At 46.5% G+C, this 24,095-nt stretch overlaps 1 protein-coding gene across 10 annotated transcripts in view; it reads left to right on the forward strand.

The window, feature by feature from the left end:
* Positions 1-1,320: 1,320 nt before the first annotated feature.
* The window catches only part of Obsc (Obscurin), a 54,882-nt gene continuing 32,107 nt past the window's right edge, over positions 1,321-24,095 (forward strand). For 3 of the 10 annotated variants that reach the window (XM_011147673.3, XM_025297456.1, XM_025297458.1), the window contains exons 1-3: positions 11,900-18,044; positions 18,732-18,841; positions 21,354-21,512. In XM_011147673.3, the coding sequence (XP_011145975.2) occupies positions 13,440-18,044; positions 18,732-18,841; positions 21,354-21,512 (4,874 nt within the window). In that variant the 5' untranslated portion in view covers positions 11,900-13,439. Of the gene's footprint in view, positions 1,516-1,820; positions 2,043-6,194; positions 6,270-6,512; positions 6,599-11,899; positions 18,045-18,731; positions 18,842-21,353; positions 21,513-24,095 lie in introns of those variants that run through there. The other 7 variants (XM_025297459.1, XM_025297461.1, XM_025297462.1 and 4 more) reach the window with 6 other exon arrangements.

Raw genomic sequence — 24,095 nt, forward strand, 5'->3', positions numbered from 1 at the left:
GTTTTGGGCTCGTCTCGATTCGCAGTCTGGGAATTGCCGGATAATCTTCCCCGTACAATCAAGCTTTTATCTGATATTAAGCCGGTAACGCGCGGCATTGCTACATTGTGTCGGACTCGATACGCAAATAGCTCCCATCGGCGTCGCTCGCAATCTAGGTGTCAGCGTGTAACGAGACGTCACAGCTGATCAGCAGCAGAGAGATTGTGCACCCGACAGAACGCCGCGCGGCCTGCTCCGGCAGGCAGCCCGCGCGGTATCGATTTGGATCCGCAGGGAGAAATCCCTGGACAGACGTAGGCATCGATTATTATTAGAAGCGGCCGAAACGCGCAGTCAATTCGCCGCGCGACGAATCAGCGTCTACATCTCATAAAACAACGCTTCCGCAATAACTGCGCTCCAATTCACGTGGATGCGAAATATAAAAACACGACAGATTCGTCGCGAGAATCAGTGGGTGTTTTACGGCATGTGACTCCCTCGAGTCTGCGCTATCTCCTGATAAGAAATGAATGAACCGCGAAGGAGGTGCAATTGAATTTGACAATTAATTGGAGGAGCAAAAGTCGTTTACTTTCAGCCTTTTAAGTATCGCGCCCTCCGGCGAGCTGAGAAATAAACTCATCCTCTGAAGAAAGTGAAGCTTCCTTCCTGCAGGTTACCGCTTGTCAAGATATTGGATATTTGTGAAATTAAAGAGTTAACATGAAAGAACTCAAAAATGATCTATAACAAATATCAATAAATGTATCAATTTCTTATATCTACACATGACAGATGATAGAATTTTTCAAATAAATCTGATATCTATAATATGAAATTTGAAATAAGTCTCAGGTGCTTAAAAGATCAACGAGATCAGTAGTTCTTCTGAATCCTGTTTGATGCTGAATGAGTCGAAATAATGAAATACACGCTATATAGGGAACACAACTTGGTGATATGATAAAAATGCAAGATGTTACTCTAAGATGTAAAAATTCATACATATGTACATTCCAACACGTGCTTTTTCTTCTCAGTTGACCGAGCAAGTGACGCGACCGAAGAAGACCTAATCGATCGATCTCGAAGTTGTAGAGGACGACATGTTCGCGTAGGATGTCGATGTCCAGAGGATGTCACGGCGGCGTCATGATCAAGGCGATTATCATAAACTCGAATGAACAACCGTGAAGATGACTTTCGACGCGACGTCGAGGACGTCGTCTAGGACGGCGACCGCGAGGCCGCGTAGAGGAAGCCTCGTAAAGGAGGCAGAGAAGAGAAGAAGAAGAAGCGGCGCTCGGGCATCGGGACGCCTTACCGCTGGCATTGGTAGCAGTCTCGAGATAGCCGTCGGCTGGCTTCCTCACTGGCTCGGGCGATTTATTCGGGGATTCCTAGGTGGCCGAAGTGGCGAGAGCGAGCGGCCGACCGACGTCGACGACGACGACGTCCGCAAGCCGGCGAAGAGGATCGTCACGCTCTCATTCGCGACAGACGGAGGGACAGAGCGATCATTTCGCGCACGTAAGCTGATCGTTTCCTTTTACGCGCTAAAACTGTCAAGGGTGGTGAAAGAGACAGAGAAATAAAAAGAAACACAAAGAGAGAGAGAGAGAGAGAGAGAGAGAGAGAGAGAGAGAGAGAGAAAGAAAGAGAGAGAGAGAAGGGGGGAGTAAGAAAGAGAGAGCCGGGTCAGTGCACATATTCACATACACATTCTCTCTCTCTCTCTCTCTTCTTTCTCCCCCGAACGTCTTCTTCCTCCCCTGATCACGTTTCCTCTTCTGGCTGCCTCGGTCTCTCCCTTTCTTCTCCGTCTCCCGCTCGTGTCAGCTCAGCTCGTCGTGCTATTTTCGCGCAAGTGTGTTGTGCAAGTGTCGAACGCGCGTTAAGGTGGTAATTCCGACGTCCGCGTACAGCTTCTTCGATAGGTCGAATCATCGTCTTCCGCTCCGATCGTTGTGGTAGGCTCGTCTCGCCCCATCCGGCGGTTCACCCTCGCGTTCCTGGTCGGATGTACACGCTGTTGTATACAATGTTTGCGTGTGTAGGTGCGTAAGCGTGCATATGTATGTGTATATATATGTGTGCGTGAGAGTGAACGTGAAAGATTTACAAGATTGTTATGCTACTATCAATTGCGTATTTAGTCGCAAATAATTAACGTTGATAACATCGAGCGATAACGAGCCTGATTGGTCTTCGATATTGCAGATTAAAACAGATCTTTTCACTGTTCACTCGTGACAGTGCAAACGCGATGATTCGAAGTAAAATTTGTCCGTGTCTCGGGAATTAAATGTGACCGGCGCGTAACTCGCAGAAATTGATTGACACACTGACCGTCAAATATGAATTATCTCATAGCTGGTGTGCGAGAAGAATTCTCTGTTTTATGCGCCAACTACGAGTTAACTCGCTTAGGTGTATTTTTTGTGAGTTTTGCAGAAGATATTAAGTATAATCGGTATAATTAATTTTTGGCTAAATATTAAACAGAGTTAATCTGTACACTTCGTTAATATAATATGCTGATTTAGAAGTGACTGAATGTCAGTCAAAGCAGAGTTCTCTAATGTCATTGCGCCAGTCAACGCGTTAACATAACAAGTCGGTCGCGTCGGAATTGCGATCGTTTCAGTCACTGGTTCGATGCGGAGAAAAACAACGACTAGCAAGCGGTCGTATGGCTGGAGAGACGAGGGAGAAACGCGTCGATGTCGTGGCGCTTATTTTCACGAGCAAGAGTACGCGCGAAATTATCGAAATTGCGATGAGCGACGCGGTGGTCGATTGCGGGTAATTCCGGTCTATTCTTTCGACTGCCGTTTTATTCTCGATAACTATTATAAAATGATATTTTGCTATGCGGAAGCGTGCGCGCATAGCGGTTCGTAGCGAATTTTCGCGATGATAGTACTCTCTTGACCGGCCGGGGCTCGTTAGGATGTGCTAGCAAATATTTCGCGACAGATGCCGATTAATAACGTCGTTAATTAGTAAAGTTTGGAATTCGATGTCGACGCGGGCTGAACACCTGTTCGTGTCAGCTCGAGTTTTCAGAGTTTCGTGTTAAAGTGGCCCGCATAAACTTCTGACTCGGTGTGACTCGTGTCCCGCAGTGCGGTTTTTAGTGCGGCCGATCTAAAAAAAACAATGGACATGTATGCAATGCACCTCTATATTCGCAGCGAAAATAAGATACGCCGCATTTACCATCAACTTGCTGATGTCGTCTCATCAATTAGACGACATTCACCGACGACAATCGCTCGGATTCAAGTGACTTGGCTGTCACACCGCTTCGCGAATTAAATTTCACTCTGAGATATTTAGAGAACATATGTGTCCGCATGATATGTAATCGCTCCGCAATCGTATGAAACAATCGCGGTGTTGTTTCTCACCTCGGAAGCGCCGAAAAATCAAGACCACGCGCTTCTCTCACGAGAGAAAGAGAGAGAGAGAGAGAGAGAGAGAGAGAGAGAGAGAGAGAGAGAGAGAGAGAGAGAGAGAGAGAGAGAGGGAAAGAGAAACAATGAGACAGCCAAATTCGAGCGCGTGTGTGCAGCATGAAATTTCTGGCCAAATGAAATCCCGCATAACTCTCGTCGTGTCTCCTCAAGGTGCCTCATAAAATAGCTGTACTATTTTCCTGGCACGGTTTCCCAGAGTCAAGCGTCCGGTGAATCAAACTGTAGGAAGGCCAAGTTTTTAGTTTCCTGTAAACAGAGCTCCGCGTACATACGCCACGGTGCACTCGGGGAATTTTTCGCGGAGATCTCGCTCGGACAAGCTCGATGTACCTCGAGGAGGACGATCGAGAATCTTTCTTCCGATTCTTTGGATTCACGTTGAATGAAAAACTGTACTTCCGCCGTGTTAACGTGTCGACTACCACGGTGGTCGCTAGCGACCGGCGCTTTAATATTTCGTTAATATATATGGAGCATAACCAACTATGTATAACTAATAACATGCACAGCCGATGAAGAGTCGATGAGTCGAACTGACGAATGTATGCATCGCGAATTGCGTGAGCATTGAAACAACCAGTGGTTTTCAAAGTAGCCAATGTGTTAATTTAATTTAATAAAATACGACACGCTGATGATTTTATGGCTAGCATTTATGGCGCAATTGCGTCTCACGTGTGTCTTCTCGGTTAGTTTGACGAAGATCGTTGGACAGAATCTATTAACTTTTATTCGAAGATGATCTGTTTATCTTTCGTCTTTAATCAAGTCGTACTGCCAAGATCGACTGCGTAAACTGCTAATCTTTGATCGCGAGCTGCATTCGTTAAACGGGATATCTTCCTGCGATTACACCGGTGGGGCCATGTGTTTCGGCAACGTCAACGTTGGCGAAACACGTATCTTCCACCGGCCTAGAACTCACGTGTGTATGTGTGTGTGTGTGTAAAATAGTGTGTGTCTTCATCGCGAAAACACTCCGGAGAATTTCGAGCCGCGACCGCGAGTTTCGCGACGTGTTCATCGTTGCGTCATCGGCCGCGATTGCGATGACGAGCGCGGGAAAATCGCGATCGTGTATGCAGTCAACAGATAAAAGCTTACGACAATTTTATCTCGATGAATTTTGCAAGACCCATTAAGTATCCTGTGCCCATTAAGAAAATGTGTTTTTCAGTAATTCTCGGAAGCTACATTTTCTTATTGGATGCAATGCGAAACTCGCCGAAGCTGTCAAAAGTATCGCAATCTCTCACCCACTAGTCATCTTATTTTTTATTTTTTCTCTTCTGCCTGAGCATTAATATCTACTTTTATATCTATTTTACATTGTCCTTTTCATCGAATATTCTTTCGTGTTCATCTTATTTTTATTTTCATGATTGTAACTCGTATTCTTGGAAGATAAATTTCAAAATGCGAAGCGCACATGAACACTCCTATCTGTTTGTCTAATTGTGCAGGAGGATCGTCGTGCAAGATGTCACCGTAATGATAATTGGCGCGTTAAATAATTTATGTCAACGCGTCGATCATAGGCATGATATAATAATCGTGTTTTTCTCATTAAAGCTCGTGATCCATCCGGAGTAGCGCGGAAGCTGTAATCTGGCGCGCGTTTTCGCTCGATGATTCAAACCGCGCATCAATTGATCTTTCGTGCGATCCCGTGAACTCAGCGGGATCTCAACCGATCGAAATCGAATGGCGGAAGTGACCCGATTAGCGACTAAACAGAAGAAAATGCGGCCAACATCGCGACGGGCCGACGCGGCCAGCCAATCGCGACGGGCGACTGCGAGTGTCGCGTGTCGGAAATAGATCTCGCTCAAACTAAAGGTTGATCCACTGACGCTACTTTATTCATGCGTGCGTTACGCACGACTTATCGCGGCTGGCTGGCTGTTAGGTAATGAATTACGGCACCCGACGACAGAATCAATGACTGTCGTAATCGCGCCGAAACCATGCCGCGTTGCTCTGTTTCAAATATTTGCGTAGGGTCTCTCCCTGTCTCATCCCAGTAACCCTTCCGGCGGGTCCCGCTTAGCGTAGGAGTATCTTAATGAGGCGGATCCTTTTATCAAATCTGAGTCAACCATGTTTTGATAGAAACGTCTAGGCACTATTGATTTACGAATTACGAGCGGTCGAAGGTGAACAATCACAGATTGTTTCATCCTTTGCCATTTGTAAATCATTTGTAATTTTACCGCCTTTGTAATCTTTGGAACTTTTCTTCAAAATGGGTCAAGAGATAACTTGCTATTCGGTACTTTCTTTCGTTCGTAAAACGCGCGTACTACCTGCGGCTAGCTGATAAATATTTCTTGCGACTTTCATTAAACATTTCGGATGTAAATTCGAACGACACTTGGCAGAGCTATTGACGATAATTGTAGAGAGATTCCGTGGATAATTTCGGCGAGAGCTTCCCGGTTCTCTTTTTGATGTAGATAACTTACCTACCGCCCGAAAGAAAGAACATTGAGGATCAGTTGCATCGGTCCTCGAGTTTACCTTGGTAACTTTTCAGCATTGCGGTCGCAGCTTTGAGATGGCAGTACCGCGATGATGTGGCAGTAATACCTTTTCCTTTTTAATTTATAAAAACTGAAAATGTTTGCGTTACTAATAGTTAGTATGTTTTTGTTTATTAATATATTATAATGTTAATAAGACGTATAGTTACAATAATCAATCATGTGTCATTTTCGTCTGTTTCAGAATAATAATGTAACATTGTACACAACGACATGGCATTCAATTCGCGAATGAGCACAACATCTAAAAGGAAAAAAGGTACAGAATCATACTTAATTTCCTCTATTAAATATTATTCCGATTAACTAAGAATACTCTCTTTTCGATTTAAATATCTCCAACGTTGAAGCTCCAACCTTGCTAATATTTTAAATTCAGTATCGTGTCAGAATTAAAATTAGAATTGGAGGGAGGATTAAAATACACTTATAAGTTTACATCGTAATTAAGTGAATCGAGAGAACGAAAGTCTTCATACATTCCCATTATTCGTTTGTACAGAATTTTCGCTGGAGCTTAGTCGCACCATCACTAGCGGAACCAGAGTTCAACGGCAAGTAATCGAGGAGGTGCGCTCCACGAGCAAGGTGAGTACCGATTTCGTACTTTGGGTAAAAAAGCACAAATTAAATTTACCCCATGCCTCTTGAGAAGGGGAAAAATCGAAGAACAGGAAAGGAGGCAAGGAAGAAATAGGCTCGTTGTTTGGATTTATCTGATAACGAATCAATGCTCGCGTTGAATTAATTTATATGAAAGCACAACGATATCGCTTATTTATTCGACATAGGGAGAGCGATTTATATGGCGTACGATGCTGAATGCGTCCAATGTTGAATGCGCAAAATTGAAACAAGTGACGCTTGTCATGCGCGAATGAATGATACCGTCTTTGATGGTCCATCGTGTAAAACACGCGGACAGGCCATCTTTGAACAATTGCCCAGAAGACAACTAATAACCGCGCGTGTTTTGTCACACCGTCGCTTCCGAGAAACCTGAGCGTAAAAACCGAGTGTAAAAATATAATACGTATCCGAAAATTTTCCGTCGTCTCCCGTCAAGCGCGTGCAACTCACGTATCCTTGAAAGAGCAGTATATTTCTTTTTTTTATATTTCTCCTCTCAGACACCGTCTCGTCGGTTTGATGAAAAAATCTGGGGACCACTGATCGAAACGGTGACCGAAAGCGAGATGCATGACGGAGGTGGATGGAATACCTGGTCCGTTGCCAAAAGTCGAAAGTCTACGCACCGCTGTCGAGCGCGTCTTCGTCGTTCGTGCGGTGTCTTCTTCTTTTTTTCCTTTCTTCTCTTTGCGATTTTCTTTTTCGTCCGTCGCCACTCCTCTCCCCCCTCTCTCTCTCTCTCTCTCTCTCTCTCTCTCTCTCTCACTCACTCACTCACTCACTCACTCACTCACTCACTCACTCACTCACTCACTCACTCACTCACACCGTCCATGCGATTTTTTTAACTCTCTCTTCGCTGCACGATATGTGCACGCGAGGAATACCGTGCCGTTCGCGTTTCACACATCCCGGAATAACGCCTCGTACCGCGGCTGCAACTGGACATCTCGTCCTTCAGTCCTAATGGGCACGACGCTTAATTAATCGCTCGTATGTCCCCGAAATGTCGTATGTTGCAATTGGAGGAGAAGGACTTTGATCTAAATCCATCGTGCGTAACGCGATATAAGATGTAATGAGAAATCGCGGTTTCATACGGACGACGGTACAAAGCGATTCCGGGCGCGATCGAGCTCGAGTAAAGTCGCGCTATGTCAAATATCTAATTGCCAGATAATTCGAGCGAATTGTCTTTTGGCTGAGTATGACAACTATAATTTCATCGGGGCGAGCAAATCGACAGTTTCGAGCAACTCAACGATGATTATCGTTCACTGTGAAGATCAAAGGAGTCACGGCCTGATATATCGCGAATTTGTTGACGCGCAGATCGTCGTTAAATTTTTTATTACCTTATTCATTCTGTTAAAAAAAAATCCAGGTTTATAATTTCTCTGTCGAACTGTTTCGTAGGATATTTTCACGAATGTACGATAGAACGTCAAAAAAAGCAGCGCACACTATTAGTGCGAATTCTATGAAAAAGATTTACTATATTTCCTTGTAAAATTTATTATGTTTCTTAGCACAATTTATCATGCTCCTTGGTGAAATAAATTCTATTGAGTGCAGTCTATTTCAATACTCTGAAAAGCATTGTAAAATCGAAAAAAGAATCTACATAAAAAGAAATTATAATATTCTTCTCGTGTGTATTCGTCCGTTCTGTTCGTGTATAATCCGTATATAATCGTTGCTGTTACTTTCTTGCACGAAGCCTTTGTCGAAATCTGTCCCGAAGAACAAAAGTTTATTTCAGACCGATTCACCTGTCCCGTTCGATAAAGCCTTTGTAGTGGCGTGCATCTATTATTATTGTTATTATTGGCCCGGCAGATATACCCTGTACGGCCGCTTTGATGAGGCTTTTATGAAAATGAAAGATACGACGTAAACTATTTTTAATGCAAAGAGCGAGAGCGAGAGAAAGAGAGAAGAAGTCGGGGACAAAGTCCGCGGGGTTTTACGACGGGCGATTGCCCGGCGTTGGTAGTTTTTATTCCGGTCTATTTTTGTCCACCTTTCGCGCCTCCCTTGCTCTGTATGTAGCTTCAACAACGGCCAGATGCGTTTATCGGCCGGCACTGAGTTATATTACGAACGATCGCGCGAATTCCACAGGCGAAATGCGCGCGTCTGGCGCCTCTCTCAACGAGATCTAGAGGAATTTTCCGAAAAATCGCCTTTACGAAGCAGTCGCGATTATCGTGACTGTTGCTACACGAGCAGATTAACAAATAAGTAGAAACATCTCACTTCCGCACCGTTTTCTTGCGGGGCCGCTCTAAATTGTAAATCAATAATGGCCTTGCACTGTCGTCGGTCGCGATTCACTTCGGGTAGGTAGACTCCTCTTCAGGTCCACCTAACGGCCGCCGTAAATCACGGCGAACGACCGCGGAACAAAACGTTGACGCCGCGAGTCGGGCCATTATTATGCCACGCACGGCGCGGATCGCCACGGTTCTTGCATAAAAGTATGTAACCTCGCACTTAGACGCTTCATCTCTCATTTTTTCCTCGACCGGCGGCTACTGGCACGGCGACCGCCGTCGCCGTCGCCGTCGAAACGTCGGACGTTTAAGTTTAAACGCCGTTGCTCGTTCACATCGTTTTTCATTGCGGCTCTTTATCGCACTCGTCCCGCCCGACATTGCCAACAATGCGTCGTGCACTTGTTTACGAGGGGCTTAACCATCCGGGACAGACCGCCTCTTGCTCTTTTTAAACCAACATTGTGTCAGGAAACGCGTGATTTATTGCCGGGACACGCGGCCGTTGAGGACGAGGTTCTCGAAGCTAGAAATCCGGTCAATAATGAACTATGATGATTAGCTCTTTGTCTTAATAAGCGGGACAACTATCGTTGGATAGATAATTATTTAGAATAATCTAAAATTCTGCGACTGTGCGCACTATAAATTAGCCTTTGAATAATAGAACAGGTGATACTCGTCGGACTCTTTTTCCTTTTTCGCCAGGTTTACCGAGTGATCATTTCGAAAATTGAGAATTGATTGTAAAACATGACTCTGCAATTTAAAAAATTTTCCTTCCGACGAGTTTCCTTACGAGTTTCCTCACGAGTTTTGAAATCGGCGCCATGTCACACGAAACCAACCACGAATACCAACGGACTTTTGCAAAATTAGCACATCATTTTTGCACGAATGCCCGTTGGCAACTGATTTTAAGCCTCAGTCGGTATAAGTACTGTTTGATTCTAACTTTAGGGTCGTCGTAAGGAAGGATTTAGAGACAGATATTGCAAACACATTGCGTTCCTTGATTATTATCGGCCACAGTACTGTACGCAGGAGTCGATGTGCTCGTGATATTCAACTGAGAGGTCTAAAAGTGTCGATAGCGCGTTTCCGTCTGACTCACTCTCTTTTACGAGAATAGCGGAGACGCGCTACTTTTGCGCTCGAGATACTTTATCGAGCAGTTTGAACAGCAATACGGTATTTGCGAGTTCCCGACGTGCGCGCGTGCTTGACTATTGCCTCACGATGAAACGCTCCAAGCAGGAATATATGAGCAAATAATCGCGCGTCATAAGCCAGCCAAAAGCGGCGCATTCGTCTTGTTCATCGTTCCTAAATTCTAACGTAATCGTATGTCGCGGCCAGGATGCGTCGAGCGTATCATCAATTATGTGACTCGATGATACACATCGCGTAATATATAAAATGCTCCTTGCTGGATCTCATCGCGCCAAGTTATTTATTTCCAGAGAAATTATTTATCGTCGCGAAAGGAAACGCACAAAGCCGCAAAACGATTTTCGCGCGCACGTTCTGACGTATTCCGATGAACGCTACCTGTTTCTCGCCGTTTTCCTCTTTGATACATTTCGTTGATATAATTTTATACATGTATTACATTATGTTAGTGAAAATCTTTTACTTTGAAGGATCCGGAAACAGCTAGGAAATTTTATCTACTCGTGCAACGAAAAAAGATTGTTATTGAATTAATGTGGCGATGAACCAAACTTATGAATCAAATTCGGTTTTAAGAACCGGAAATTCTATTTTCTTCAATTAAAATGCATTCGTTTATTGTCCCATTAATTGAATCCAATTTTTTTCTCTACTTGATTCAAATAAGACTAAGTAACTCAAATCAAACTTATTTGCCTGACTTTTCGATTACTATTACTATTACATACACTGAAAAAAAATTGTATTAAAATTAAACAAATATTTGTTTGAATACGACTGTGAATACATTTATTCAAATTAAGCGACTAATTTCTAAATGAAATACAGAAGTTCTCTCTCTCTCTCTCTGAATGTAAACTTTTTTCGTCGTATTCGAACAAATATTGACTTAGTTTTAATACAGTTTTTTCTTAGTGTCTCAGTTATCAACATTTCTAGTCTTTTTCTTCAATTTTAGAAAATTTCAAAGAACTTTTAACTAGCAACAAAATATATTATTGATTTGATTGAGAAACTAATACCAATGCTACGCGTCCTTTCACCCCGACATATCCTCGCCACACTATTTGCTTTTAGAGATGTGCGAACTATTCGAATTTGAATCGGAATCAAATATATTATCGTTTGCATGCATCAGCTACAAAACGGGCCATCTAGGCCTGTGTATAACTGAACCCTTAATTTGTAATTAACTTAACTTATAATTAATAACTTAATTATAAATTACTTTAAATATTTAAATATATATTTTACTTTAAGATGATATTACAATATCAATATTCCCTTTCATATTAAAATCTTCCATCATTATTTGCATGTTTAATAGTCATGCTAAATTTTTTAATGATTCGATTCGATTTCATTCGATTCGATTCGAATTCGAGTGAAATTTCATACATTCGATTCGATTCGAATTCGAATTAAAAAATGAGATTCGATTCGATTCGACATAAAAATTCTTGGTTCGCACATCTCTATATGCTATTTTTGAATCGCTAACTTTCTGCACGCGAACGTTGTGACCACTGCAGTCGTCACCGACCACCAAGCCAGAAGATCCGACGTCGAAACCGATCCGCGGGAATCCCCGTCGGCGCTCGAAAAATCGCACCTCGGGCGTGTTTCGCCGAGCAGCGCCGAAAACGCCGCAGCGAAATGTGCGACTTCGCGCGACGCTACGGAGATCTGGGTCCGTGTACTCCGTGTTCTAAAGATGTATTGGAGAAGTGTAAGAAGGGTAGGCTATTTCTGGTCGTGGGAGCCGAGAGAGACTCGCCGTGCGAACGGCTCTTAGCCACTTGGTACGCCGTGAGTAGTCTCGCTTTCGCTGCGTCTCGCCGATACACTTTTCACGGGGGACCCGCGTCTCGCGAAAATCTCCAACGATGTGAGTGCAGTGCTGCGCGGTGCGGTGCGGTGCGGTGCGGTGTGGTGTGGTGCAGTGAGGGTGAGAGAAAGTTTAGCCGCCGAGGGAACGTGAACGGGGATCCTCTCAGGAGGTTAACGCCGACGACGACGGCCGGGTCGTCAAACGGAGAACGCGACTGTCCGTCCGTCCGTCTGATCAGTTCGTTGATCGAACTGGAAAGTAAGGACGATAAGGATAACATCGCACCGGCGACTTTGGTAGCCAGGAATGAGCGCCCACGTGCACGAGGAAATGACGAGAAGTGCAGCGACTTGCAGTTTCTAACGGGAATTCGCGATAATTCGTTCGATCAAAAGATTCGAAAAAAGCGCGGAATCGCGCGCGACCGGTGGCCGTGAAGAGTCTCGGACGAATTTCTGTGCGCGTGTAAATCTTCTCCGGGGAAGATCCTCGTCTTTTCTACGCGAGAGTGATTCTTCTGTCATTTCCAAAAGTCAGATCAGTGACTTGTGTTGAATGTGCCCGAAGACATACGACGTAAGATCGACGAGCGGTCGTGCGCCGTGTTGTGTGTGAGTGAGTCGAGTGTCTCCTTCGCGAGAGGGAGGAGAATCGCCACCGCTGACAAGTTATGGCCAGGGTCGCGCGAACGGCCGATGCGAACGAATCACTGAAAGCCACCGGGACGAGAAGCTCAACAGTCGCGGTGGCGCGTGCTCAAATGATCGAAAGCACGAAGTCGCGATCCCCGTGGTCGGGATGCCAAGTTTCGAGCCGGTGTCCATTTGTCCGCGTCACGGACATAACGCTTTCATTGATGCCGCGGACGTAAACAACGCTATTGGACATTAATTCAAAGGGGAGTGGCGTAAATCAATCGTCGTTCCTGACCGAACGCCGGCAAGCAGCTCTCAGCTTCTAGAGCCGATGATCTGCCGATCTGCCGAATTCGAGGTCGAACGAAGCCGTGGAACTCTCGAATGAGAAAGAGAGAGAGAGAGAGAGAGAGAGAGAGAGAAATCGAGACCACCCGAAATAACGAGGACTCAACAAACAGATTGCGTTTCACGCGATCGATCATTCACCGCTTCGGGTTCCGATTTCGAGATGGCGACGTGCCATCCGGCGCAAAGCATCCTGCGCGATTCTCCTACCGAATGTTCATTGTCATGGAAAAGAGAAGCTGAAACTGGAAAGCCTGAGGAACTACAAACTCACGGAAAGATCTCGACGCGTCGGGAGTTGTGATTAGCGATCACGATTGATCGACTGATAATCGCGGTCTTTCACTTTTGACTCAGGCAACCTATAGCTATCTAGGTTGCTTGAGAGAAGAAGAAGAAAAGAAGAAGAAGAAGAAGAGAAAGAATCGTAATCGACAGTGCGGCGCGAACGACGCGACGACGCGCGTCCAAGACAGGAACACCGCGCGACGAATTCATCGCGAAAGCGCGTCGAATGACCGTTTCGGCACGGGACAATGTCCTTTTGCAGGATCACAGGTAGGAGCCGGGGCCTGCCCAAGCCGAACTATTTCCCGCTGCTACCGCCCATCAGCCCGGCGGACGCGAAGCGATTCTGCCGCATCACCGGCAAGTCCTACGGCCTGCCGACACATCACTACATTCCGGTGCTGTTGGGCGCCAACGCGCACGACAAGTCGAAATGCAAGATCACCAACGCCTCCGGCCTCGGACCGCACCACTACACCGCCGGCCTCATCGTCGGCGAGAAGAAGAAGCACGTGGTGCTGAAGGACTATCGCTATGTCTTCCCGATCTTGGAGGGCGAAGGCGAGCAGCAGCGGGCGTTGCGCGAGCTCCTCGACATGAAGCAGACTCCAGTCGAAGAGGAGCGCACCAAATTCGTGTACACGGTGGAGGAGCGCAGATGCAGCCTCGTGTTCCCGGCGAAGCTGGAGGCCGCCGTCCGGGACGGGGACGTGAAAGACGTGATGCTGTCGCGCGACTGCGATACCGTGTTACTGAGGCTGAAGCAGGGCAAGAACGTATCGGTGGACTTCAAGAACTTGGAGGACTTCGAGAACCTCTACGACGGCCTGGGGCCGAGCGAGGCTGTGCTAAAGGAACGGGAGAGACTGGAGGCTGAGACTAGGAAGAGAAAGAGGAAGAAGCAGACCGCGTTGAATTATGCGAAGCAGGTCTTCGAGGAGAAGGAACGTGTAGCTGACGAGGAGGAGCTCCGTCTTGCTAAGCAGCTCAAGCTGAGGAGTGTGAAGGAGGAGACGAAGGAGGAGATGATGGAAGATTGGAAGCACGTGGACATGGAACAGGCGAGATTGAGATCCTCCGACGTCGTCAACATCTCGAATACGTTCAAGGAGAAGCCCATTCCCAGCATATTGAACTGGAACTCGTTTCAGCTCAACGGGAACAAACCATTGGGCGTACCGGTGGTCGAAAAGATGCCGGTACCGATGAGAGCGATGACACAGGTCATCTGCCAGGAGTCAACGATTCTGTACAATTCCATATGCGAGTCCGTAGGAGGCTTCGAGGCGATTGCGATTATGAAACCGTTGACACCTCTCATCGAGCACCCGGATGTGACTTTGCAGACCGCTCTTCAGCACATCCCCGTAAACGAGCTCCAGAACACCGCGAACGTGAGCGAGAAGCTGCTGAAAAGCTGCGGAGAACGAGCGATCGAGTGTCTCCCGCGAATAGAGGAAGTCCCCGAGCTAGTGAAGAACTTGCCGGCCGGTAAGAAAACCACGATGCACAACATCAAGGGTCTCAAGCTAGACATCAAGTCCGCGGAGAGATTCGTCGTGGGTCAGACGGTGCACACACCATCTGGAGCGATCTTCGTGCCCGGGCAGACCCTGCAGACGCCTCAAGGACCAACCTTCGTGCCGGGGCTCACTCTGAACACACCAGACGGGCCTCTTCTGGTTCCTGGGCAGATCGTGACCGTGAGCGAGCCGGACGGTGCGAAGACGCCGGTTTTCGTCGCCGGGCAGACTCTCATGACGCAGCAAGGAGAACGCTTCGTTCAAGGCCAGACGTTCCACTCGAGTGACGGCAGCAAGTTCGTCGAAGGTCAAACGGTGTTGACCGAGGAAGGGCCGAAATTCGTGGCTGGCCGAGTGACAGCAGACGGAGGCTTCGTCGCTGGTCAGACTGTAGCCACTCCAGATGGACCGCGCTTCATAGAGGGTCAAACTGTTACGGATTACTGCGGTGAACAGGTCTTCGTGCCAGGCCAGAACATGAAGATGCAAAACGGCAAGTACGAATTCGTGCCCGGTCAGTGCGTCGAGTCGCCGAACGGCGAATCCAAGTTCGTCCCTGGGCAGACTCTTGCGACCTGCGAAGGCTTGCAGTTTGTTCCGGGTCAGTACGTGAACACCAAATCGGGTGAGAAACAGTTCGTGGCCGGAGTCACCGTGGAAACGGAAGACACCGCGAACTTTGTCCCTGGAATGACGTTGGACACGCCGAAAGGTCAGAAATTCGTCGAAGGACAGATGCTGAAGACCCCAGAAGGCATCCTCTTCTGCCCAGGACGCACCGTTGTCACGGAGAAGGGCTTCGAATTCGTCGCAGCGAGCAAACTCGACGACGTGCTTCTCCGAGACGTCGGCCTGGTCGGCATCGCGGTTGACCCGAAGTCCGCGAGCGTGGTGTCCACCACCTTGCAGCGGGAGGTCTACGGTCACATGGTACAGACCGAGAAAGGCATCGAGTTCTTCCCGGAGAGCGTGAAGAATCTACCAGAAGGCAGAAGAATCGTGCCCGGCCAATTGGTCAGCGGCGATCAGGACGGCCCACGTTTTGTGCCGGGCGTCATGACTGAGGACGGCTTCCTGCCGGGTCAGATAGTGATGACAGAGAAGGGAGAAGAGTTCGTGCCCGGTCAGGTGATTGAAACCAGCAGCGGCCCGAAGTTCGTGCCCGGTCAGATAGTGGAGACCAGGTCGGGGAGCAAATTCGTGCCGGGTCAGACGGTCGTCACGGCTGACGGGCCGCGTTTCGTGCCGGGCCAGATCGTGGAGACCAAGGTGGGGCCGACATTCATCCCGGGACAAGTGATCTACACTGAAGAGGAAGGCTCCAGGTTCGTGCCCGGCCAAGTGGTGGATACTCCGGACGGCCCCAGGTTCGTGCCCGGTCGCGTGGTAGAGGTCGGTGAGATGGGTGTGACCTTTGTGCCAGGTCAGATCGTTCAAACCGAAGAGGGGCCCCGATTCGTCGCGCCTGACCTCATCGACACACCCGAGGGTGAGCTGGAGTTCTCCGTACAGGGTTTCGAGGTCACGCCGGAGGAGCTGCGGCTGCTGCGGCCGCAGCACCTACATTATAATCCCCGTTTTCGTCATCACGGCGAAACCAGCGTGGACGCCAAGATGTTGCGCGAACTGTCAGAAGCGGGATTATCTGTCGGACGAAAAGTCGCCACGAGTCTGCCTGCTGTGGACGTGAATGTGGACCCGAAAGCGGCGGCTTTGGAGCAGGCTCTCGCGCTGGCGACCAAACTTGGTTTGCACGGCGGTACCGCCGTGAAGATGGCGCAAGTCGTGTCCATGATAGCGCAACTGGCGAGAAATATAGCCCTGCAACAGCGACAGCAAGATTCTGACCGGACAACATTGACTAATGGCATCCAGACGACCACTGTGGGTAAAGGCGAAGACAACCACGCGAACAACGACGAAGACAACATGGAGTCTCTTCGAGGCGCGATTAAAGCAGCGATCGTAGCCGCTGTTCTAATCATGTCGAAAAATGACCGTCAGGTCGCGTTGGACGGCAACAATGAGTCGCAGGACTTTGTTTACTCCTCCATCAGCGAGTCCTTCGACGCGTTGCTGCGTCAAGAAGACCACGACACCGATCGATCCGTGGACGAGATTCTGAGGATTTTGCTGATCCCGCAGAATCGTAGTTCCCTCTGTCAAAGTGTGCTTTCAGAATTGTTGGACACTAAGAACAGCAAGGTGGACATACTGAGATCCACGGTGACTGGTCAACCGTTGCAAAAGGACGCCGTTCTCGACAGGCTATCGATGGTTCTCGAAGAGGAGCACGGTGCCGAGCTGATCGGTCCGGCTTTCCGCACCGTCTCGAAGAACGACCCGGAGTTGGTGTCGCTCGTGCTAGAAAACGTGTCGCGACACGTAGCGGACGTGGCGACCGAGAAAGAGGCTGCGGAGGCGGTCTACAAGGCGATCGTCCAAGCGGTTCGTGAATCCAGCGAGATTCGCGTGAAGAAACTACTGAATGCCGAAGGACAAGGCGTGCGAGACATGCTTCTTCAAGCTGTGGGCTTAGCTAGGGCCTTGGGCATGTCCGAGATTGCGAGTAGTCTGCTGGCTGTGATCAGCGACGAGAGGTCTACTCAGGCGCTGGCGAACGATCGAGTGACCATGGACGTGCTGAAGAGGTTGACGATCATGCGAAAACTGGCCGAGGAGCGACCACCTTTCGTGAACGCGCTCGGTCAGCTATGCAGCGATCCTGAATTAGCGAGGACCGACCCTCGACTGCGAACTCTCGTGAGAGAGAGTGCCGCGCTCATGATAGTACCCGAAGAGATGCCTCTATTGTCCTCAGCCGACGTACCGACGGCGTTGCTGCACGCCGACAACAGCTTGGCGATGGAGGAGTTCCTGCTGAAGAGGAATCACAAGCCCTCGGCCATCTTCATGATCCTCAAACAGGGTCTGCAGGCAGTCGTGCCCAGAGAGGCCTCCAGGTCGGTGTTAACCGGCCAGGTCGCGTACACTGTTCTCGACGAGGACGGTATATATCATTTCGAGCCGCTGCACGTGTTTTCGGCGTTGAGACTCAATCGGCCGACCGCTCATCGTTTCTCTATGTATTGCTGCCCAGTGGCGAAGGAGGTGGACATCGACGGCGAGTTGATGTCCACCACTTTCACCGCTACGACCTCGATCGCTAGCAGTTTAGATGGTTCTGCCAATGGCAGCTCGAACAAGCAGGAGAGCAACGGCACGACCTTGTCAAGGTCCGAACAGTCGGCCGTTTATTCTGCCAGCAGAGAGAACACGCCGAACCTGAAGAGATTGAACATCGTTCCGCAAGGCGGAACTTTCGAGCGGGTAACGTATGAGACGGACATCGAGAATAACACATCGACGGTCGCAGTTGATATTCTGCCTCGTGTACATTGATTAATTAAATTAAATAAATTATAATTAAATACATCGATTAATTAAAGTCGATAATAAATTGAAAGTTGTCGGTCTGTCTTATGAAATAAATTAAGATAGAATATATAAATGTGTTTAGTTCTGTATCTCGCGAAAAAGAAAGAGGTAACGATAGTAATTAATAAAAAGTTATAGTAATTAGTAAAAAATTATATTTCATTAATTATATTTTGTATTTAACTGTAGTTAGTAATATTTAATAATAGGAAATAAGAGGCCTCCTAGTATATATCATAATCATAAGAAAGAATAATAAATGTATAATATTATTCTTTGCTGTGATTATTGTTGCTTTGGTCAATTATATTAATAATTGGGTTAATAATGTTTAATATCACAAAGCATTGAAAATTATTGTGGACAATGTTACGCGTGAAAATTTGCGTTGCAATTTTCAAGAGTCTGTCCTTGCTGATACATTCTAGTTCCACTTTGCAATTCCCGACCACCAAGATAAGCGCAATTTCGTTCGACTTGAAAGTATGCCAACCAAAAAAGAGGTCGAGAATAGTTTTCCCGCGATACAGTTACGTACGTAAGATAGATTTCTCCATTCGCTCTGTTTTTGTGTTACAGGGGTCCTCGGAAAATTACGTTGTCGTGAAGGATTACGCGGCAGAGAGCGATGGATTTACCGTGAGCATCGGCGACATCGTCGAGGCCATCGAGCATGACGGCTCCGCGAAGTAAGCTAATTTTTCATTCGCGACCGCGCGAATAACCCGCGACGAAACAATGAGAAGAGAGAGAGAAAGAGAGAGAGAGAGAGGAGGGGAGGGGGAGAGAAAGAAAGAGAAACAGGTAAAGAAAGAGAAGACAGAACAGAGAGGAGCACCTTGATCTCGCGCATTGTCATCGCGCCGTCTTCGTATCGCTCGGCGTGCACGTAACACGTGGGTGGAAGCCGTTTCGTAGGCAACCGAAACGAAAATCCACGTGGCTGAAAATAACCCGCGCGCAACTCGGTCCGTACGCATCGCACCCGTTCTCCGATTCATCCACCGCGATAATGATAAAGTCCTCCAGGGGGCTGTTTATCACCGATACTCGACTCCTGCGGCTGCCGCTCGCAGACGCGGAAGCGATGGAGCCGCCACGGCAAATTGATCGGACGTGCGCATTTATGGCAAACAGGTGTACCCCGAAGAGGCGCCATTAACCGGGCCGATCTCGCGTCGTCGCGAATCTGAACGCGACTACTGTTTACGCGTGATAAACCGGCATTTCGCGCCACCGTTTACCTTCCCAATGCTGCAGACGCATATGCGTACTTGGCTCATGTCATGTGGACTATACACGTTTATATACGTTTATGCGTCTCTTCTTTAGTAGAATTACTACAATATAATTACAATACAATGTATTTACTTTGCCCACACAAGCGACGGTTATCTTGTCCCCTCACGTGTTATAATCGTGTTCTTTTACGCGCTTTATTCTCTTTGCTCGTTCATATTTCATTCGGGTTTTATTTTGTGTCATTTCATGTTCTTCTACTTCACGTACCTTATCTTCCTCATTCATATTTGATCCATGGTTTATAGTTTATTCGTATTATCTCATATTCTTTTACGTATTTTGATAACCAGGTGAGATTCCTTTTCTTTTTCCTTTTTCTCAGCGTCTGTTTCTCAGTTGCCTCTTCAAGAAATTATTTCTCAAGATTTTTCAAGAGATAATTTCTTTCTTTCAATTCAATAATTCAGTGATCGTTTGGAAAGCATGATTGTAAGTAGGTGTGAGAGATTATAGAATTCTGGACCGCTGATTAAGGTAATCCGGATGCCAACCTATAAAGCGAAGGATCGTTGCCCCTCGTGAGCGGGAGTCAGCACGTTTCGCCGCGGCCGCTATTTTCGGCGGCACACAGTGGTCCCATCGGCATTCGGCCTGTCGCGTCGTTGTATCGTGTGGAATTTGTGAATATCTTGACAGACGGAAAATTTGCGGCTGATTTACGCGCCCATAAAGATCTGGCCGCTCGCGTGCGATAGCGATCGCGTTATGTAAGAAAATTGGCGTCCGTACTCTCGTTCGTACTCGCTCTCTCTTCTCGAACGTGCGAATAATTGAACAGCCGAGGATAAGATCTCGCGAACCTGTCGTTAAATTGTACAGGACTTTGCGAAAACGCCACTACGACGGAGAGATCGGTGCTGTGTGAACACCTCCGTACGAGGTTCCACACATTGAGAAATGTTTGATATTTGTCATTTGCATAGCGAAATTCTTATAATCAGAAAATTTACACAGAGCAGAAAGATTAGCTGAATTAGCATGAACGAATCAAGCGCATCTTGATCAAAGGAAAGAAAATTTCTGGTTCTTAGAAGCAAGTTCCTGTGATTCACGGTAAATAACAACTCGATATAAGTTCACAATTAATTCAGCCAATTTCCTCTCTATGCATTTGTGTAGCAAGTTTCACCGTAATGTTGCTGATAACAGCCTCTCACATGGATGTATATTGCTACTACTGCTTTTTCATTAGAACCAGAAGATACGCCGGTCGACACCGGAAATCGCTTTAATTTATGGCAAGATTAACAATCTTCTCTCTCAGTGCATGTCGTGCAAAATGCGACACACGAGAGAGAGAGAGAGAGAGAGAGAGAGAGAGAGAGAGAGAGAGAGAGAGAGAGAGAGAGAGAGAGAGAGCTGCGCGAGAACACACTCGGATGACTACATCGCTTTGCCGTTGCACGTCATAAAATTAACGGAGCAAATGGCTCATGACTGCGAAATTAACAAGCATGTTGCCAAAAGGTTTACAATCTTTACAATGGCATTCTCGCGCTATCCTGGGACGCTCGTCCGAGATGTCAAATCCGCTTTCAGCGTCGTGCAGCTTGAGCAATCGCTAACGTCGATATACGATGAGGAATGACGAGAATTTTAACACGAATTAATAAAAATAAGTAGCACGAGAATTTATGAATAATGAGGATTCACTAATAACAATTCACTAATAAAATGGATCATGCAATTTTAAGACATCTTCGTAGGCGGAGCCGACGCGACTTCTTACAACGTCGGCATGCGATGAGGAGTAGCAAGTTTTAACACAAATTAATAAAAACAAATATTGTGCATTGGACGAAGACATAACGTTTATTAATGAAACTGTAGAATGTTAAGAAGTCCTCTTCGGCGGGAGCCGACGTGGCTTTCTATAGCGGATACTTGACATTGTTGTAGGAGGGCGAGGATGGATCCCGATCTGGAGGTCGAGGTCGGCGGCATCCTGGACAATTCAGCTGCCAAGCACAAACTTGCGATTCGGCCACGTCGTAATTACGCGGATCCGCGTGCTCGAGGTGCCTCGGGCGCCGACTCGGAGTCCTCGAGCCTGCAGAGGTAGGGCAATCGTCGACGCCTGGGGGGGAGGGGGGACGGAACATTCGCTTTTAACCTTAACTTTCCCTCCCTCTTCTCCCCTGCGAAAATTGTCCGACGAGCTGAAATTATCGCTAGCGCGATCGCAACGTCATACTTACTAAGTTTACCGCCGAAAGCGTAAATCAGCTCTTTGACGTACGATATTTCATTCTGCGCTTTCGTAACAAAGTCCGCAACCATCTCGAAATAGAATAATGAAGGCTGCGACATTAAATTTTGAAGACCTCAGCAGGGACACGTCATCGTCGACTTCCTGCCGTCGTCGTCGTCGTCGTCGTCGTCGTCGTCGTCGTCGTGCTTTATAAGACACCAATGAGCGTCGTCATCGTCGGAACGTTGGCCGTTTTCTTCGGCCTTGATCGTGTGTTGAGATGATACGCTCAACGTTGGCGAAGACGTCAGTCTTCGGGAGTTATTCATAAATGAATGACACGAAAATCTCTATTCGAGAAAATTTAACATTGTAAATGATGAAGTAATTGATGCAAAATTGCATTCAGAAATGAAAATAATGACAAGTGGAGAAAAAAAATCGGAAAGTCCGAGGGAAAATTTGAGTGAAATCAACGTGACATGCTACGTGCGGTGAATTTATAACTCAACGAAAATTTTGATGCTTGAAATGACTTCATTACCCGCCAATACCTGTTAAGTCGGTCTGCCGTATCTCTGCGTTAACGATCAACGTTCAGCTATGCCATCAGCGGCACGCATATACACATACTTCCGAACATTCCGATACAATAACGATCAATTGCAATGGTCACCGCGTCACGAGATGCGGAAAAGAAATGGCTGATGGGGAAGCCTACAGATCTTTGCAGACGGACGTCTGATTCATCGTTCCCGAAAGGCTTCGTCTAAATTTGCGTGCGAAGCACAGTAAAACGCGTCATGCAAGCCGCATGCGCTGCATTAACGACGAACTAACAAACGGCGGAGTGGCCGTAACATATGACGAGGACGTTTTCCAGATTTAACGCATAGCTCGTCGAAGACTACAGCAGGAGACCACACGGAATCGCATACAGCCTTGGCCAAAAGCGCCGTGCCGTCCGCGAGGAGTCGCGATTCGACCTCGTAGGCGTGAATTCAGCGTTAAATTCTGCGTTTGCACGAGACATCGCAGAGCATCCCCGAGTTGATTTTTATGATTATCACAACGACGATGGAGATTATATAATCTTTTAATTATATTTGGAGATTTTAATTATATGTGGAGAGCAAATTTACTGTATGGAATTAGCCATTGAATTATCATTGAGTTTACTTCGTACAATAATTTCTCGTTATCTTGATGCAATTACAAATTTATTGTAAAAGTTGCTCTCGGATTTACATATCACGCATATTTTACATGATAATGAAAATTGATACAATCCCCTTGTCTTATTTGACAGCACACAGATGTCGTCCAGATTTTCATATTTATTTGACAGGTTCAACTGCCGACAGAAAGCGAAATAAATCTCGTAGCGATCTTTTAGCGGGGCGTTTCACGCGTTTTGCAAATTGCATCGTATCAAGCGAGACAAACAGATGGGATCGGGATGAATCTGTGATTACGTTCAGTCCTATTGAGCGCAAATTTGGGCTTGCGCGAATCCGGAATAAATTCAGCACCGTTGAATTACGACGACGTTAATGAAGATTAAGCATTTATAAACGTCCAAAACAATAATATCTTTGGGCATATCTCTGCGTGACTGGCGACTGGCCAGGGTGACCATAAAACCGATAGCGCGTGAATTATTGCTGAAAAGAATCTCTCAATGTCGAGGAGACATCTTATTAACGGACAGTTGAATTCACAATCGGTAGTTTTGAAACGTTCGGTCGTAAATATCTCGTTGACGAGTAGACTAGAATCGGGCGGAATATCTTTCGACTGTTATCATTGTGAATTTCTATTACCAATTCCAATCGCCAGATTATAATCTGGTTCATCGATGAGGTAAAAATAAAGACCGTCAATCATATTTAGCGTATGTGGTAAAATCTCATTATTTGACAATATTTTAATAATTTTTGTGCTAAGATGATAGCAGTATGAATACATCTTAATGAAAATATTTAATATAATTTATTATAAGTTTGTATGTATTTTGTGATATGGTATGAGAGACAATATAATTTTGTAAATTATAAAATTTTAATTCTTATCACACATCAGATGTGTGTGTGGCTATATACTTATGTCGAATGACGGGAAAGGATGATTATATCGTATATCGTCCTTCTTCAATTATCTCTAAGCCTCTTCAGGCTTTTTACTCAGGGCCAACAGTAACTCGTCGGTGTCGGGTCAATATACGCGCAGGAATAGATTAGATCTTCGAAAGCAGTAATAAAAAGCGGCAGGCACAAAGTTTAGCACGTTTATAATCACGGCAGAAACATCGTTGGGTTGATTATTTGACGCTCAGCATACATTTCGGTATTTTTAGAATAATGATCGAATTTACGAGAATTTTGTCTTGGATGATATAATTTGTACCCGTGAAGATGTAAATGTTGCGCGAAGTTATGAGAATACATCTC

The sequence above is a fragment of the Harpegnathos saltator genome, unplaced genomic scaffold (genome assembly GCF_003227715.2).
Source record: "Harpegnathos saltator strain DR-91 unplaced genomic scaffold, Hsal_v8.6 scaffold177, whole genome shotgun sequence".
Taxonomy (NCBI): Eukaryota; Metazoa; Arthropoda; class Insecta; order Hymenoptera; family Formicidae; genus Harpegnathos; species Harpegnathos saltator.